Source organism: Chaetodon auriga, chromosome 13 (assembly GCF_051107435.1).
Source record: "Chaetodon auriga isolate fChaAug3 chromosome 13, fChaAug3.hap1, whole genome shotgun sequence".
NCBI classification, from domain to species: domain Eukaryota; kingdom Metazoa; phylum Chordata; class Actinopteri; order Chaetodontiformes; family Chaetodontidae; genus Chaetodon; species Chaetodon auriga.
Window position 1 is genome coordinate 17,722,113 of NC_135086.1, and position 16,056 is coordinate 17,738,168.

Sequence of the window (16,056 nt, forward strand, 5' to 3'; positions counted from 1 at the left end):
GTGTGCACAAAATATGTGTGTGATCGGTTGTGTTGGTGTTAGTGTGTGTGTGTGTGTGTGTGTGTGTGTGTGTGGTTATTCATGCTTGTTCACATTCAGGAACCATGTTCTTATATTATTCTCATATACCAGGGAGGAGCATCATGTGTCTGCTTGCTTCACTCAGGATTCACTCATGCTTCAAATCCCCATGCAGTGGCTACTGCAACTATACAGATATACAAGTACAAGTATACAAGTATTTTAAAGGTGTTAGTTTAGTCCCTTATACTTAAATTTATGGTTTATACATGGTAATTTTTGTTCTACACTATATGTGATATACAAAACACACAGTATAAGTACCACATAATGTACAAAATCTGTATGAAAGTGGTCATAATCCTTTGAATCCTGATATAAGAGTTTGATATCAAAACCTGTCAGCCAGTATTTCCACATGTGAGAAGAAATAGCAAAACAGTATAATCGATATCTAGTGTGATAAGCTGTACACACACCACTGATACAGTTGTGTACTTGTATCACTGGATAAAGTTGATATGGCAGATGTGTTAACAAAGAGTTGTTTATTTACACATCCAGCAGACACAGAGCAATGATAGCATCAATCTGGAGTCATGTGTTGATTGTAAATCCAAGATCCGCTTTAGCTCTTTAGCTGCTAAATGCATCTCGATGTTGACAGTATAGTCAGTATAGTCATTCAGCCAGTATAGTCTTCTGCTTTTAATGTAAAATTACTGACTTTTACAGCTTTCAGTTAACTACTATACTGTAAGTTATGGACCTAATTTGGCACAAGAACAAATTGAATGCTGAGGTGAGATGACTCAAAGTGGAGGGTTTTACAGTATGGAAATTACAGGACTGAATCAGTGCCCAGGGTCCACTTTCACATGCAGCAGCGTGCAGTAGAACAGGTGCAGGCCGGATGGTGAGAAGCAGTCGTGAGGCCCATTGAGGCTTCATTAATGGAACAGGAAGAGAATTGAAGCAGGAGGGCAAACACACACAACTCATTACCCCCTGGCTATCGTGTACCTTTCACACCGCAACTCAAAGTGTGTGCCTGTGTGTGTGTGTGTGTGTGTGTGTGTGTGTGTGTGTGTGTGTTGCATTTACTGCATTTATATGAGTTTTGTGTTTAAGTGGGCAGGTGGGGAACAATTACAAGCTGTGCTCCTCAGTAATGAAAATGCACTGCATCTTTAAGGTTTTGGGTTGCATTATATGTACAAATGTGACAGTGCAGCTAACAGAAAGATGGATCAAAACAGGTACCTCATTAATGAAAGATGCTGTCATTGGAGCTTTTTCCACACATACATAAGGCAATACAACAAAAAGATTAATGTTTTCAACTGTTACATACACTCAAAAATACAAAACCCTTCAGAACATCGTCACAAAAGACTGACAGTCCTCGTTCACTAAGTCACATTGAGGGCAGTAAGCTGACTAAGCTGACACTTGGCTGTTGGCAGTGCAACAGGACATCCACCCTTTTACACTACTGTGTCACTTTGGAACCGCACACACCCACTATCTCTCATACACTGACATATTAAGCCACCCTCAACCTGGAAACACTGCTGGCCTCTGTTCTGTATCTAGAGTTACAAGGTGAAACAAGGTGTAAAACGATTGACGCAATAAAAGAGAAAACACATAGTCATAGCTGACGTACAGTGCAAAGGCTGTATGTATGTATATGTACATGCTGTATATAGTTGAGGCTGGACACGTCAGAGTTACTAAGCTGTTGCAGACAGGTGTAAAAACTGCCCTGGAAAGTGTCTGCAGTCACAGACCAACAAAGAACCTCTTAGAAAAAGAGTATTTTTAGTCTGTGGCTGTGACTGAATGGTTCCTCTAAGTGCTCATCGCGCAGCTTTTCACCACATTTAATGCTGCATAAATGTTTCACACTGTTGCTATCATAGGTGTAAATGCAAGGATGTCATTTTTCCTTCTGCTTCTAGGCGAATGCAGACAGTAAACTTACATTGATGGAAGATGATCCTCATATGATTGAAGCAAAAAGCCTGAAAAAATAGACTTTTTTGTTTCAGTGTACTATACACAGAGATGGAAGAAGCTCTAGGAAATAGAATATACTATTTTTAGCTACAGTCCCACATTTTACCTCAATAATATGACAGAAATATCAGAAGTAAGTATGCTCACTAATCAAAACTAACACTGGTGTTCACAGTGCAACCCATTCTGAATGAATTATACTGTTGGATGTGTCTGACTGCATTATATTATCATGTTTCTCCAGTTTATTAACTATTTTGAATGCTAAATCTGAGGTTTAATTACAGCACAACAAGTTCTTATTTTATAAATTATGTCATAATTACGGCTGCCAGATTAAAAATGATTAAAGAGTCCAAAATACTGAAGGATCATTAAGTGTCATCACTTGAAAGGTAAATGATTTTGGTCTCTTCTCACCTCTGAGTATGCAAACATATCTAATTGTGCAGTTACTGCAAGTACTGTAATGTCTGTTTTGCACAATGTTTCAAAACCACCAAATATTATTTGGTGGTCTGTAAATGTTTAATTATGATCTTGAAAGTGTGCATGCATGCATGTGTGCATGTGTACTTGTGCTTGCTACATAGTGACGACCTGAGGTTTTTAACCACAGAGTTAGGACATGTTTGGTAAATGAACACATTTTGGGTGGTCCTCACAACTTCAATGGACGGTTTGAAGGTTAAGACTTGGTTTTAAGGATCAGGTTCAGGGTTAGGTATTTAGTTGGGAACATTGAGGTTAGGGGAAAGGGCTAGGGAATGCAGTATGTCAATGAGGGTCCTCACAAGGATAGAAGTACAAGGTGCTGTGGGCGTGCGTGCGTGCGTGCGTGCGTGCGTGTGTGCACACGCGTGCGCACCTTTGCCTGTTTCACAGTTTTTTCCCAGGTGTGTGCCAGGACAGGTGATCTTAAACAACCAGCTCCAGTGTGTCTGGGCACATACACAATGAATTAGTCTATTCTTAAATGCGCACAGTGGCCTGCAAATCAAAACGTTAATGAGGGAAACATTCCTGTTTATCATTGTCATCCACTGTGGGTGCTCAGCAGGGGGATGTGAGCATGTTTTGCCACTATAAATGATGGCATGACTTTTTTTGGAGGTTATATTTACTCTCAGTCAAGTCACCATCCCTCCATCCCTCCCTTCCTCTCCCACCCACCCAAGTGACTCCACCCTCCAGCAGATATAAGCTGTGTCCACAAGGTGTGCATCTGTTATGAGCACATATCCCAGGGTTCCCTCTGTGCGGTTGTCTGTCTGCTGGCTATTCTGTCTGTTAGTCTGACTGCAGTGATTATTTCCCCATAAACGGCCGCTCACGAAGGTAAGCACTGTCCTATTCTCACTGTTTCCTGAGTTTCATACAGTATGCATTTGATTTGAATCTCTATTAGTGTGATTTATGTGTGACTTGATTTATGCAAGTATTTTCTTAAATGTCTGCATGAGAGTTGTTTGTGCATTCTGAGTTCAGTTCCCACCGTTGTTACACTACATGCTTTGCATCCAATATATCTTCTAATGAGTAAATCTGAAGTTTGCTTTCATTGTAATTGTAACATGGCGGCAATGCATTGTGAAAATATTGATAAGGATGAATAGGTCATTACACAGGGACCCATTGTAACATTCAAAATATTTTTTTCCACACTCTTTTGAGTTGGAATTGTTCATTTTCACATAACTCGTCCAACTTCAGCTTTGATTAAAGCTTTAGAAGAAGATCTCATTGAAATATATCACATTAAATTTGTCTCAGTGACAGAAATTAAATGTGAGAGCTGTTATGATCTGCGGGGTGCTCTGAAAGGCCTCATAAATATGGCCATTAAAGTAATGGAGTTCCATAATTTCTTCAGATCATCATCCTGAAGAGACGTAGGCAGAACATCTTTTAATCTAGAGTGGTGTTTTCCAAGCTGCTACTTACGCAGCATCTCTAGTTAGTCTGCTTCCTCCAGGGCTCCACACAGCTGAAGTACATCCATCTGTGAGAGAATGCCAGTGCTGAAGGCAAATACACATTCAGATGTTTTGTGTGCATGTGTGTGTGTGTGTGTGTGTGTGTATGTGTGTGTGTGTGTGTGCAGAAAGCTGAAGCCAAACTGTCAGATGTATGTGATGGGGGCAAGAGCAGCAGTTTGGTGAGAAGAGACTGCAGAGCAAACACTGTCTCTCCCTCTCTGAGCAGCTCTGTCTCTTTGGCCTGACTTCCTTTTTAATGCTCTTTCTCTGACATTACTCATCAACTTGGTGCCTTGTCAGTCACAGTCACTGTTAAATGATTCACTTGCTGTAAGGATGAAATATTCATGGACTGGATATATTCAGAATTCCTCCTCCTGATCAGATATTCAGAGGAAGGGTGCAAACTGAGGATTGGATCGGAGGGTTCATATGTTGAGCCTGAGCAATGACAAATTTATGTTTTCACCTTAGGCCCGTTAGTATGACGCTGCAGCTGAGATGAGATTTGATACCACAACACCACGGGTCTTTTTTTGGACAGCATGGATTTTCAGTCATCCAAACAACAAATTACAAATCAAATCCTTGCGTGACTACAAGTGAAACCAATGGAAGGAAAAATATGTTAATATGTAATATAAAAAATATGTAATTTTGATGAATATGTGGCATCAGCACAGACTGGCCAGCATTATATTGTGCGCAAATACAAGCTTTAAAAGTTTGAAAGTCTAATATAAAAGTTTCTGACTTCTTTTCTAAGCGCTGATTCATCCTTTGTTATTGTTTCACACATAAAGTTTCTTTATTTCTCTCCTTCATCCTTTCTATATTGATCGCAGCATAATCTAAAATCAGTGAATGACCCCTGCAGTGACCTCAGAGTGTGAATAAGCTAGAGAAGACCTTCAAATATAGCTGGTTCTGTGCAGAAGATGTAACCTTCCAAATAGTGTGTGTTTGTATTTGTGTGTGTATGCTGTGCAAACAGCACTGTACCCTCCTGTATGCATTATTCAGCAAACTTCAGGAATGCATGGGACAAAAGGACCCAGTGAAAACCAAGAATAATGGCAGAGGGAAAGAAGTAAACACTTTTGTCATTAAGCTGCACAGCTGTGGCAGTGTGTGTCTGAGTGTGTGTGAAGGAGCTGTATTCCTCTGGTTTGTGTACAAGGTCTGTTTGAACGAGCACGTTTGCAGCACGACTTGAAGAGGTGTTAATTTTATGAGGTGTGCTTTGTGATAAAAGTTGCGTTTAGGGAGCCGAGGAGCTGCAAATGTTTTTCCCTTTCACTGAGAAACCGCAATGTCAGGGCACTTACCAAGATTGCAAGAGTGCAAAAGTATTACTGGCTTAAGGCTAAATTTGTAAATGGTTTGTGGTGCAGGGAGGAAGGCAGAGTGGTTTGGAAACATGTTCAGTGGGATTTAAACACTAACTTTCGGTCAGACTGCCTGTTAGTTGCAGAGAGACAAATTCAAAGACATTGTTTGGACAAATGAGTGAATATTTTGGGTGTTAAATGTTTCTACACACACATAAATGTAAAGCACAAGTAAAGTAAATACATGTGCACGTGTGCTCATGTTCATGCTCATTATTGTTCAATCTTAAATCTTTGCCCAGACTGTGATTCGACCTCTCGCATCCCATCACCACCAGACTTTTCCGTAGTGCCTTTTGCTTCCCTGTTAACAAGAGGGTTTAAAGAGACACACAGTATCACCCTCTGACCTCCACCACAGTCTGCAAGGTCACCGAGTGGCTTCAGGTCACCGAACCAGGATGTTTCCAAAGGAAGAAAAGGGCCAGCAAGGGTAAACAGACCGAAATGAGGCGGAGGGTGAAGATGGTGCAGAACAGGCATTGCTCTGTTCACAGAGAGACACAGGAAGAACGGGAGACAGTGAGAGGAGAGCTGCCTGTATCTGACAGAAGACAGAGAATAGACAGATGTGTCTGGAGACACGTGGTTAGTAAAAGAAAAAGATTAGAAAATTTGGAGTTTGAAAATTAGACTTTTTCTCTTTATGGCAGCAAGCTTTTAAAATACATCCCACCCTCAGGTTTTAGTGTCCCTGATGTAAACCTTCCTCCGAGTATCTAATGGTCCATCAGAAGTACCAGTGAAGCTGAGGATCATTTCGACATATTGTAGTTTTGATATCTTATTCTTTCTTCACACGTTTGTTCAGGGGGTTGCACAGCTGCGGCAGTTTTAATGAGATTCTGGAGATTGCAGCTCATATAAGCCACAGTGGCTTTCTCTGGGTGAAGGTTGACTCAGCAAAAACAACAGACACACGGTGCCCATGAGTCTTCTCACATCGCACGCCTGATGGTCAATTTACTGTGTTTCGTTTGTGTAAAATGTCAAAAAGATGGACATCTGGAAGTACTTGTGGAAACAGAGACATACACATGCACACGCATACACACACATTACGTACAATGTAGACTACTTTGAGGTTTGGTTATTTTTGAGACTGTCTGGGCCAGGCTGAGAGCTCAGTGGTGTATGACCAGCCACACATGAATTTGGCAGCAGATGTTGAAAAATTAGGCTTGGAACCACAGATGTTTATACCTTCTAGTCCCTGTGGGCTGTTGGACCATGCTTAACATACAGGGTTAGATTTGAGTGACAGAACTCACTGAAGGCGACAGGATATGGCAAGTGTGATATATTAAAAGATATAATAAATAATTTGACATAATCTTTACTATTTGAGGCAGACTCAACTTTGCTACTTGTGCTAGAGGCCGTGGACCCCCAGGAGGAGTAGTTGTTGCCTTATAGACAAATAGACAATAAACACAGTGACTTGAGACTTGATTTGAGACTCATCCTCCAAAGACTTGAGGCTTGACTCGGACTTGAGATTTGGGACTCGTGAACAGTGAACATTCCCTCCCTTCTTATCACACCTAAGCTTCCACATCTGGTGTACCAGCCACACATGACTGTAAGCTGCAGCATCAACACCATGGTGAGTGTACCTGTAGCTGCTGTGCCATTTGTCATAATCTTTGGCTATAACAGCACTATCCAAAGCCTGCGGTATCAAAATAAAGAGTGCTGGATCGATGCATCAGATGTTATCAGGGACCTGAAAATACATCCGGATGAGGGAAACACTTGGTAATGTCCAAGTTAACATTAGCACTTAAAGTGAGCAAATGTGTTCAGCTCAGTGTCACCTATCTAACATTAGCTTGTAGCTAAGGGAGGCTGACTTGATTAGATTGCCGTTTGCTGACTATTTTGAAAAGATGAGTGAGTGAGTGCTTGTCTCACCTGTTTGCTTAGAGGGCTGGATTTGCCATGACTATAAAAATGGTCAGTTAAACTAATCATCCACATTCCCGTGCCACCAACTGCTGGCTAACTTTAAACTGAGAAAAAGGCCACATTAATTAACAATGGGGTTCAGATAAGTGGGTTCTTTCTTCTTTAAGTAAGACCTCAATAGTTGGTCTGTGCTGTAGCTGTATGTTCATGTTAGAATACAGTTATTAACTTTAAAGGGAAGCTTTCATTGTGTGTTTTTTTTTTTTCATACTGCATTGCAACAGTCTATGTATACCATGGAGGAGGTCTGAGACTTGACCTGGATGGAGGATGAATCCTGATGACTTTCAGTGACTTGCCTCAATAAGTATTGGATGGATTGCCATGAAATTTAGCTCAGCCACTTCACTTCTGTGATCCCCTGATTCTTCGTCTAGTGCCATCACCAGGTCAAAATGTTGATAAAAACAAAATATCAATAATATGTTTACTGGACACGATGTACATGATGTTGTGTGTGTTTGTTCATTTGTCTCCAATTTTTTCCACTATGTGTGCACGCATGTCCTCTCCTGCCTCGTAAACAGACCGGTATGGATACAGTGTGAACTGAATCACACCTTGGTGACATTTACCTGGCATGAAAATGTAGAACATGGTTGCGGTTCCTGTTTAGTCGCTATTACAAATTACTGCATGTCAAAGTCATTGAGGGAGTCAGGCTGTTTTACACCAGTGTGTGACAAATTCAATTGTAAAATCTTACAAATGTGAGAAACACGCGTTACTCATGCTACCATAACTCACAGCTGTGGCACATTTCTATGTGATTTGATTTGATGTCTGTATGGATACAGATGGGGGGATGACACCAGCATTTTAAACTAAAGCCAGTCGGTATAACAGACTTCTTTATAGTCACTTTGTTATGACTGCACCCGTCTCTCTGTCTGTTTTCTCTGGTAACAAATTAAAATGTGGAAACTGCTGCTTAATGTTTATGTGAGAGTCTGAAAGTGGTCCTCTGGAGGCAACGCTTATGTAGAATAATGTGTTGGAGAGACGCACAGCAGGTAAAGGCAGGAGGTGTTTTCATCACTCTGTGGTCGCCATGACAAGGTTCTGGTGTTGCTATATGACACTGAACAGACCCTTGTTGTACGGTCCCTCTGATCTGTAGTCGCAAGTTTTGTCAGAATATTTCCACCCTTTTAAAAACACCTACAGACACACACACACAGACACACCGACACTGAGCTGAGACGTTCCTAAAAGGTAGTAAAACTGTCACTTTTATTTTCTTAAACCATTTTAATGCATGCATGGGAGTGTATATATACATATACGTCTATATATGTATGTGTGTATGTGTGTATGTGTGTGTGTGTGTGTGTGTGTGTCTGTGTGTGTGTGTGTGTGTACAAAGTTTTATGTTGGGAATATACATAGAATATTGTCATATATCATATATAAAATTTTATCTAATATAAGGCATAATGCCTGATGAGGTGTCTATTATCAGGAATTAATGTGTGACAGGGAGGCCAGAATCATCGGAGACACAGTGAATATTTAAAGTCAACAACACTGTGTATGGCTGAAAGACACTAGCTAGCTATTCAGCCATGTCATAGTCCCCAGACAATATTTTCACCAACAAATGACAGGCCATGTGTACTGTTGGCCACAGCCTATGGTAACAAGTTGTATAGCAAATGGAAAGTGGGATGATTGCAATTCTCCCAGTGTTAACATCTTGTCCCTTTTAATTTCTCTTTTTTAAGATGTATCCTAGCCATCAAAGTTTTCGTATTCTCCAAATAGGTTGAAAGAAATGTTGAAGTCAGTCTCGTAATTAGATGTAAACTTGTTAACATCCTGCAATAGATTGTTAACAGAAGCCTTGACTACATCCATGTTACAGTGGTTACTCATATTAGATACAGGCTGATGCTATGTTGCCTGCACTGTAATTCAGAACAGTGAACAGACAGTTTCACTGGAACTATTTAGTAGGTGTCCATTATCAGAAATTACTGGACACCCTGCAGCCAATCACAACTGAGTATTCAATCAAACCATGGTGTGTGTGTGTGTGTGTGTCTGTGTGTGTGTGTGTGTGCGTGCGTGCGTGCGTGCGTGCGTGCGCGTGTGTGTGTGTGTGTGTATACATACATATATATATCATCCACTTGTATTTTTGAGCTCTTGTGCTAAAGCATCCCTGCTATGTTGTGGAAAATAGAGAAGAGCGACTGTGTCAGATGTGCCATTAGATAGTGGGTGAAAGTTTGCACCTTTGACACTCCAGACACTTGAAACACTTTTGATAGATTTCTTGACTCCTCTTGAGTATTTGTTGGCAAAACTGTGTGTGTGAATATTTCAACTTGACAAATGTCTCAGGATCAATGCACCTCTTTCTTCTAACCCCCACATCCAGCCCTCACCTCTTAGTCTGGTCTGTCCTTTGTACCCTGCAGCATGTAGTGTATAACTATAGAACAATCCATTTTGACATTATTTATGTCCTTAGGCCTTCTCTTGGCACGCACTTTAAATACAATCCCTTTATCTTTCTTTCTCTCATTTGACTGTAAGAAATTGGTCTCATTAGACTAATTTCTATTATCTTTCTGTCTTTATTAGGCAGCTTCACACAGACAGTAGAACAGGCTTGATGCTCAGGTTAGTCTCTGTCACACCTTACACTCAGGGATCATCTTTGTTCTTATCCATCTCCATCACATCTGCATATTGTCGATAGACCTCACAGACTCATACTGTTGATTAGGATACCGGAAACAGACCACAGCTTCCACTCCGTAGGTTCCAGCTTGTGTTGGGAAAACTCAGGGGCATGCCTCTGAACTCTTTGGCATGTCTGGCTTCTGTCACCTTGGAAACTAGGTGGGCTTCTTTCAAAGGCCAGCACTCATGGAGAGAGACAGTGGCACGGCCATGTCAAAATCACCAGTCGACTGAGAAAAGGTCAAAAGGCGGAAAAGATCCAAAGAGCCAGTGATGGAGTGGACACTTAGGATGTGGTTTAGGATGTGAATTAGAAGAGCTAAAGATGAGTTGTAATAAAATTGAGACTGGGATTGTGGTTAAACCTGGAAGTGGGGTGTGGCAGGAGAGGAGTAGACTGGTATGACACTTGTAAAGAAAACGAGTAGACACACTGAGGAGCAGCTTATGGTGAGTTTTTCATTGGCTGTGGAGCTATAGAAAACCAATTTTCCTTGCTCTGTTACTGACCATTTAAAACAGAGAGCTTACAGATGTAAGACATAAATAGGCGGTCTGCACTGCACAGCTGGACTGGAGCTGTGTTTGTTCAAAAATGTGCTTGCTGGACCATACATCTGATTGCAGGCCAAAAGACATCAGAAGAGCCCCATCAAAAGAGTGGATTTTTCCTCAGCAGTGTAACCAGAGAGGACAAGTCCTGTTTTGAATGTGCATTGCTTGAATGTCTGACGGACATCTGTAGGTGGCTTTAGATGTTACTCATTAAATACTCTGTACACCTTCTTTGTCATCTTCTCACTTGACTTTTTGTGCGAATATCTCCAGCTGTTTTTTGCACACAGCCCTGGCTCTATAAATGGGAAACAAAGTGGCTCGAAAAGAGCCATGCAACGCTATTCCAGCCAATCAGTAACAGGTGGCATTCGTGTTCATGCACAGGACATGAGCAATGGGACGGGAGGTGGTGGGAGCGAGAGGGACGGTAAAATCTGGCACGCTAACATGTAATCACATTGTGAGGAAGGAGAGACGGCAACATCAACCATCTTTCTCCAGAATAACTCACCCCAATTTTAAGGAGAATTTTTATTGTTTTATCTTGAAATTATTGTTTGTGTCTGACTGAATATGTTGCAATAATGCAGGAATGACAACAATGCTCTTATTAATACCAGGAGGAGTGGGAGTTAACTGGGAGGTGGTAGAAATACTTCACACACTTGTAAAAAGAACAATAAGACCTGAGCGTCAGACAATCAATGTCTCTCTCTCCGCTGCCTTTGTTGTCTCTCTCCAGCTGTTGCTATCTATGTTAGTAATAAAATGCCAAAAGAAATTATCTTTAAAAAAAATGCGCATTTCAGTATGTTACATCCATAGGACAGTACACCTAACCTTTGCAAAAGTACAAAGTGTATTGTTGGGAACTCAGACAGTAAGACTGATTAATTATGGCACTGGCATCACATTATATTGCTTGCAATGAAAGTTTCAGCTCGGTGTATGGACATCAGGGGGAATTGAAAAAATATTCTGTGGTATGATGTTTAGTGTGTCTCCCTCTTGTGGATAAGTATAGTAACTGCCCATTGTCCCAGCTTAACCTGTGAAGGTGACACCTTTTTTTTTTTTCTATCTTTGTGCAAATTTGTGTGTTTCTGAGGTTTAAAAAGCCTCTAACAGCTTGCCACACACATTTCAAATTAGGCTCAGTCAGTTGTAATTAACTGACTTTTTAATTTATTGTTCAAACACAATATTTTCCAATTATGCAGCAGAAGGTTGTAAATCACCAATCTATGAAAGTATAAAACCAGGAGATATAAGACATGAGCAGTTCAATTAATGAAGATCACAGATCAACAAAAGGAAATACTCTGCATTATATTGTAAGATGAACACATTTGTATATCAGAAAAACTGGCATTATTTCAGCACCATATCATAAACCAAGATGTACAGTATCACTGCCTTCATACAGTCATTACATTTTTCTGTGTCAGAACTAAACCAAAGACAACTAGAGACATGCCTAACTGGTTATTCTTGAGCAAAGAACACTTTGCAAAAAGAAGAATTCCTGAAGAGCCATTCATATTCAAATTCAAGTGACGTTTTTCCTTTGTAGAAACATACAGGAAAAGTCTGCATAGGTCAGTCCCAAATTAATTCAATTTAAACAGTGTGAGCCCTGCTAGTTGTGATATTGAATATTTACCAAATTTGCTTTTGTTGATGTTGTTGTTAACATTTTGTTAGGTACTTACTGATACCCCTCTATGTAGTTTTTGAAAAGTATTGAAGGAAATAGCAATAACAATGGCAATCATTTAGGCTTTAAAATGTTAACAACATTATTGTTTCATGAAATTGTTTAATTGTTTAAAGTATCTTTGATGGTTTTGTAGAATACTGGTAAAATGGCAACTTCACAGTACACATTCAATGGAGGGAGACAGAGTGCAGTCTCCAATTGCCTGCTTTTTGCAAATGAAGTTGTCCACTTGACTCATGCACTTGAAGGTTCAAGATATTTCAAGGAATGCTAAATTACAACCACACCAATGTATTATCCACTTACTAAGGTATAGGGTTTAAAAACTGATGCAGCCCTCCCTCATATCTTCTCTTCTGTACCTTCCATACAGTCCTCGGCCATGCCTCCCCTTCCTGTCCCCCTCTTCCTGGCACTGCTACAGCTTGCAGCTCTTACTTATGTGAGTGGTGGGGCATACTATGGACACAAGCAACACCCTCAGCCATACCAGCCAGTGCAGCACCTCCAACACATGGGCATGGGCAAAGAAGGCTTCCCCCAACAACAGTACCTTGGAAAAGAGGTGCCCTATATGCAGTATCCCCACTACAGGAAGGAGCTACCCCAAATGCCCATGCACAAGGGCAAAGAAAACACTCGTAAAGGGGCCGGTTATAATGGTGGTCAAGACAAAGGTGAGAAAGTAAACATTTTCAACAAACAATACTCAACAATGTTACAGGAAACACATTCAGATCTTGAATACATGTGACAAGACTTGTTCAAACATGACAACGTCACAAACATTTCTTTATTTTTAATATCATACAGTTAGTTATTTTTTCATATTGTTTCATAGTGGCATTTTTAACACCAGATGTATTCATGAAGGTTTTGTCCATGCATTTTCAAATTCATAATTTTTGGTTGAATTTTTATTTAATTCCTCACAGGTCAGACAATTCCTAGTGGTGCTGAGGGAATTCCCCAAGGAGAGCCAGGCCCAACTGGGCCACCTGGACCAGAGGGACCTCCAGGACCTCCTGGGCCTCCAGGTAATGGACAGCCAGGACCTGTGGGACGGCCCGGACCTCCTGGTCCCCCAGGAGTGCCTGGAGTGGGCAAACCAGGTTTGCCAGGACTGCCTGGCAAGCCAGGGGGAAATGGTGATGCTGGACCACAAGGAGAAATGGGCCCAAGGGGTGAAGAAGGGCCAGCTGGACAGCCAGGGCCTCAAGGTCCCCCAGGCCCACCTGGGCTGCCAGGAATTGGAAAACCAGGCGTACAGGGATTACCAGGACAACCAGGGCCTAAAGGAGAGCCAGGTCACAAAGGTCTACCAGGACTTCCTGGATTACCAGGACCCAAAGGAGACAAGGGGATGGGCCAGCCAGGACAACCTGGTCACAAAGGGCTCCCAGGGCTCCCAGGACCTGCAGGCCCAAGAGGGCTGCCTGGTTTTGGAAAACCTGGGTTAAATGGGGCACCAGGGCCACAAGGACCACCGGGAGACAAAGGACATCCTGGAGAACCAGGACCAGTTGGTCCATCTGGTGAAGGAGGACAGCCTGGTCCACCGGGTGTACCTGGTCAAGGAAAGCCAGGCCAAAATGGCCTGCCAGGACAGCCAGGCATGCCAGGTGGGAAAGGTCACCCAGGACCACCAGGTTTGCCAGGAAAGCCAGGACTGCCTGGATTTGGTAAACCAGGACTCGTGGGGCCAAAGGGTGATAAAGGAATGGGTGGGCCACCTGGACCTCCCGGACCAAAAGGAGATAAGGGCCATGGGGGCCTACCTGGTATCCTTGGACCCCCTGGACCAAATGGTCCACCAGGTCCTGCCGGCCCTATGGGACCCCCAGGAGGTTTAGGTGCACCTGGTCCTAAAGGAGACTGTGGAGAAGGAGGACCTAAAGGGCTTGATGGTGCCCAGGGTGACCCTGGTCCTTCAGGGATACCCGGTAAGGATGGTCTTCCTGGAGAGCGTGGAGAGCCAGGACCAAGAGGTCCACCAGGACCAAGTGGTGTCAAAGGAGATGGTGGGCACAAAGGTCTACCTGGTACCCCTGGTCTTCCAGGACTTCCTGGGCCAAAAGGACAAGGTGGATTACCTGGTGAAATGGGACCTCAAGGTCCTGCAGGAATTCCTGGAATGGATGGTGCAGCTGGGCCAATTGGGCCTCCTGGTCTTCCGGGGCCAAAAGGAGATATTGGTCCAGCTGGTCCACCAGGCCCTGCAGGTGAGGGGAGTCCAGGGCTTTCTGGTCCCATAGGACCCCCAGGGAAAGATGGAGCATCAGGATCCCCTGGACAACCAGGTCCAGCCGGCCCTCCTGGACCACCAGGCCCACCGGGACAACCTGGTTTGTCTCCTGACATGGCTGGAGTACTCTCCCAGATGGGCCCAGGACTAGATGGTGTTAAGGCAGGTAGTTATGGTAAGAAGGGAAAGTATGGAGGCAATGGAGCAGAGGTAATGGGCGCCAGTGGGTTGGAAATGCCAGCATTCACAGCTGTAGCAACAACTCCCTTTCCACCCGTGGGCACTCCTGTCATCTTTGACAAGCTCTTGTACAATGGACGCCAAAACTACAACCCTGAGACAGGAATTTTCACTTGTGATATGCCTGGTATTTATTACTTTGCCTACCACATTCATTGCAAAGGAGCTAATGTGTGGGTGGCTTTGATGAGGAACAATGAGCCAGTGATGTATACATATGATGAATACAAAAAGGGTTTCCTGGATCAAGCATCAGGGAGTGCAGTACTACCTCTACAACCTGGGGACACTGTGTATATTCAGCTGCCCTCAGATCAGGCCGCAGGACTTTATGCTGGACAGTATGTGCACTCCTCCTTTTCTGGGTTTTTGTTATATCCAATGTAAAAACACAAACTTCAGGGAAAGAGGGGCTTCAGTGACAACAAAGTGGGAGCATATTTTGTATAATATAAAACATGGTCATAAACCTCCTTAGACTGACCAGTATTTTGTAATGTAAAGTCAACAAACTTTTAGTTTTGTCAGCAGAGATGAGAGGACAAGATAAAATATCTTGAGGAAAATCTAAAGTATGTTGGTCTGTATATACAGCAGTTTTTATACTGTATATCCTTACAGCCATGTAAATGGGAGAGCATGTTTTCTTTCAAGCTTTGAAGATATAAAAAGAAATGCATGAAAGTGCATTCAAAGAACACTACAAAGATGGCTGCAGGTGTATTTTCATACAGAAGAGTGCCAAAAACCCATAAGAGTGCAATTTGTTATTAGGTACAAAAATGTGGAGTGAACATGTGTGTATATGCAGAGTGTATGCAAAAGAAATAAAGCTGGCACCAATTTTAGTTACAAATTTTGTCCCTGTACCTCCTCAAAACTGGCAGCTACCCCATGTGGTGAAGAATGTGAAAAACAAGAGAACACATGAAGACATTCATTTTGGTTGGAAATTCTATTTTTCTGCATGCATACCTTTGTATGATACAGCCTCGTCTCTCTGTTGTGACCTCTTGGGAATGACAGTGCATTTAAAGGTTTGCATTTCACCAGTTGCTACATTGTTGGAGGTAAATGCACTTCTGGTCATGTAACCTGCAGATGAGCTTCAGGAGAAGGTGAAAAGTTAATTGTATACAATAATAATTATAATAATTATGACCAAGAAAAGTTACAATTGCAAAATACAGTTTGGGAGCAACCAAAATGACTTTCACTGTA

The 16,056-nt window shown here is 42.2% G+C and overlaps 1 protein-coding gene across 1 annotated transcript; it reads left to right on the plus strand.

The window, feature by feature from the left end:
* The first annotated feature begins 12,723 nt into the window (after window positions 1-12,723).
* col8a1a (collagen, type VIII, alpha 1a) lies at window positions 12,724-15,222 on the plus strand. The gene is made up of 2 exons (XM_076747357.1): window positions 12,724-13,027; window positions 13,286-15,222. Exons 1-2 carry the CDS (start codon window positions 12,733-12,735, stop codon window positions 15,220-15,222), a joined length of 2,232 nt encoding a protein of 743 aa, XP_076603472.1. The 5' UTR covers window positions 12,724-12,732.
* Window positions 15,223-16,056: the final 834 nt, after the last annotated feature.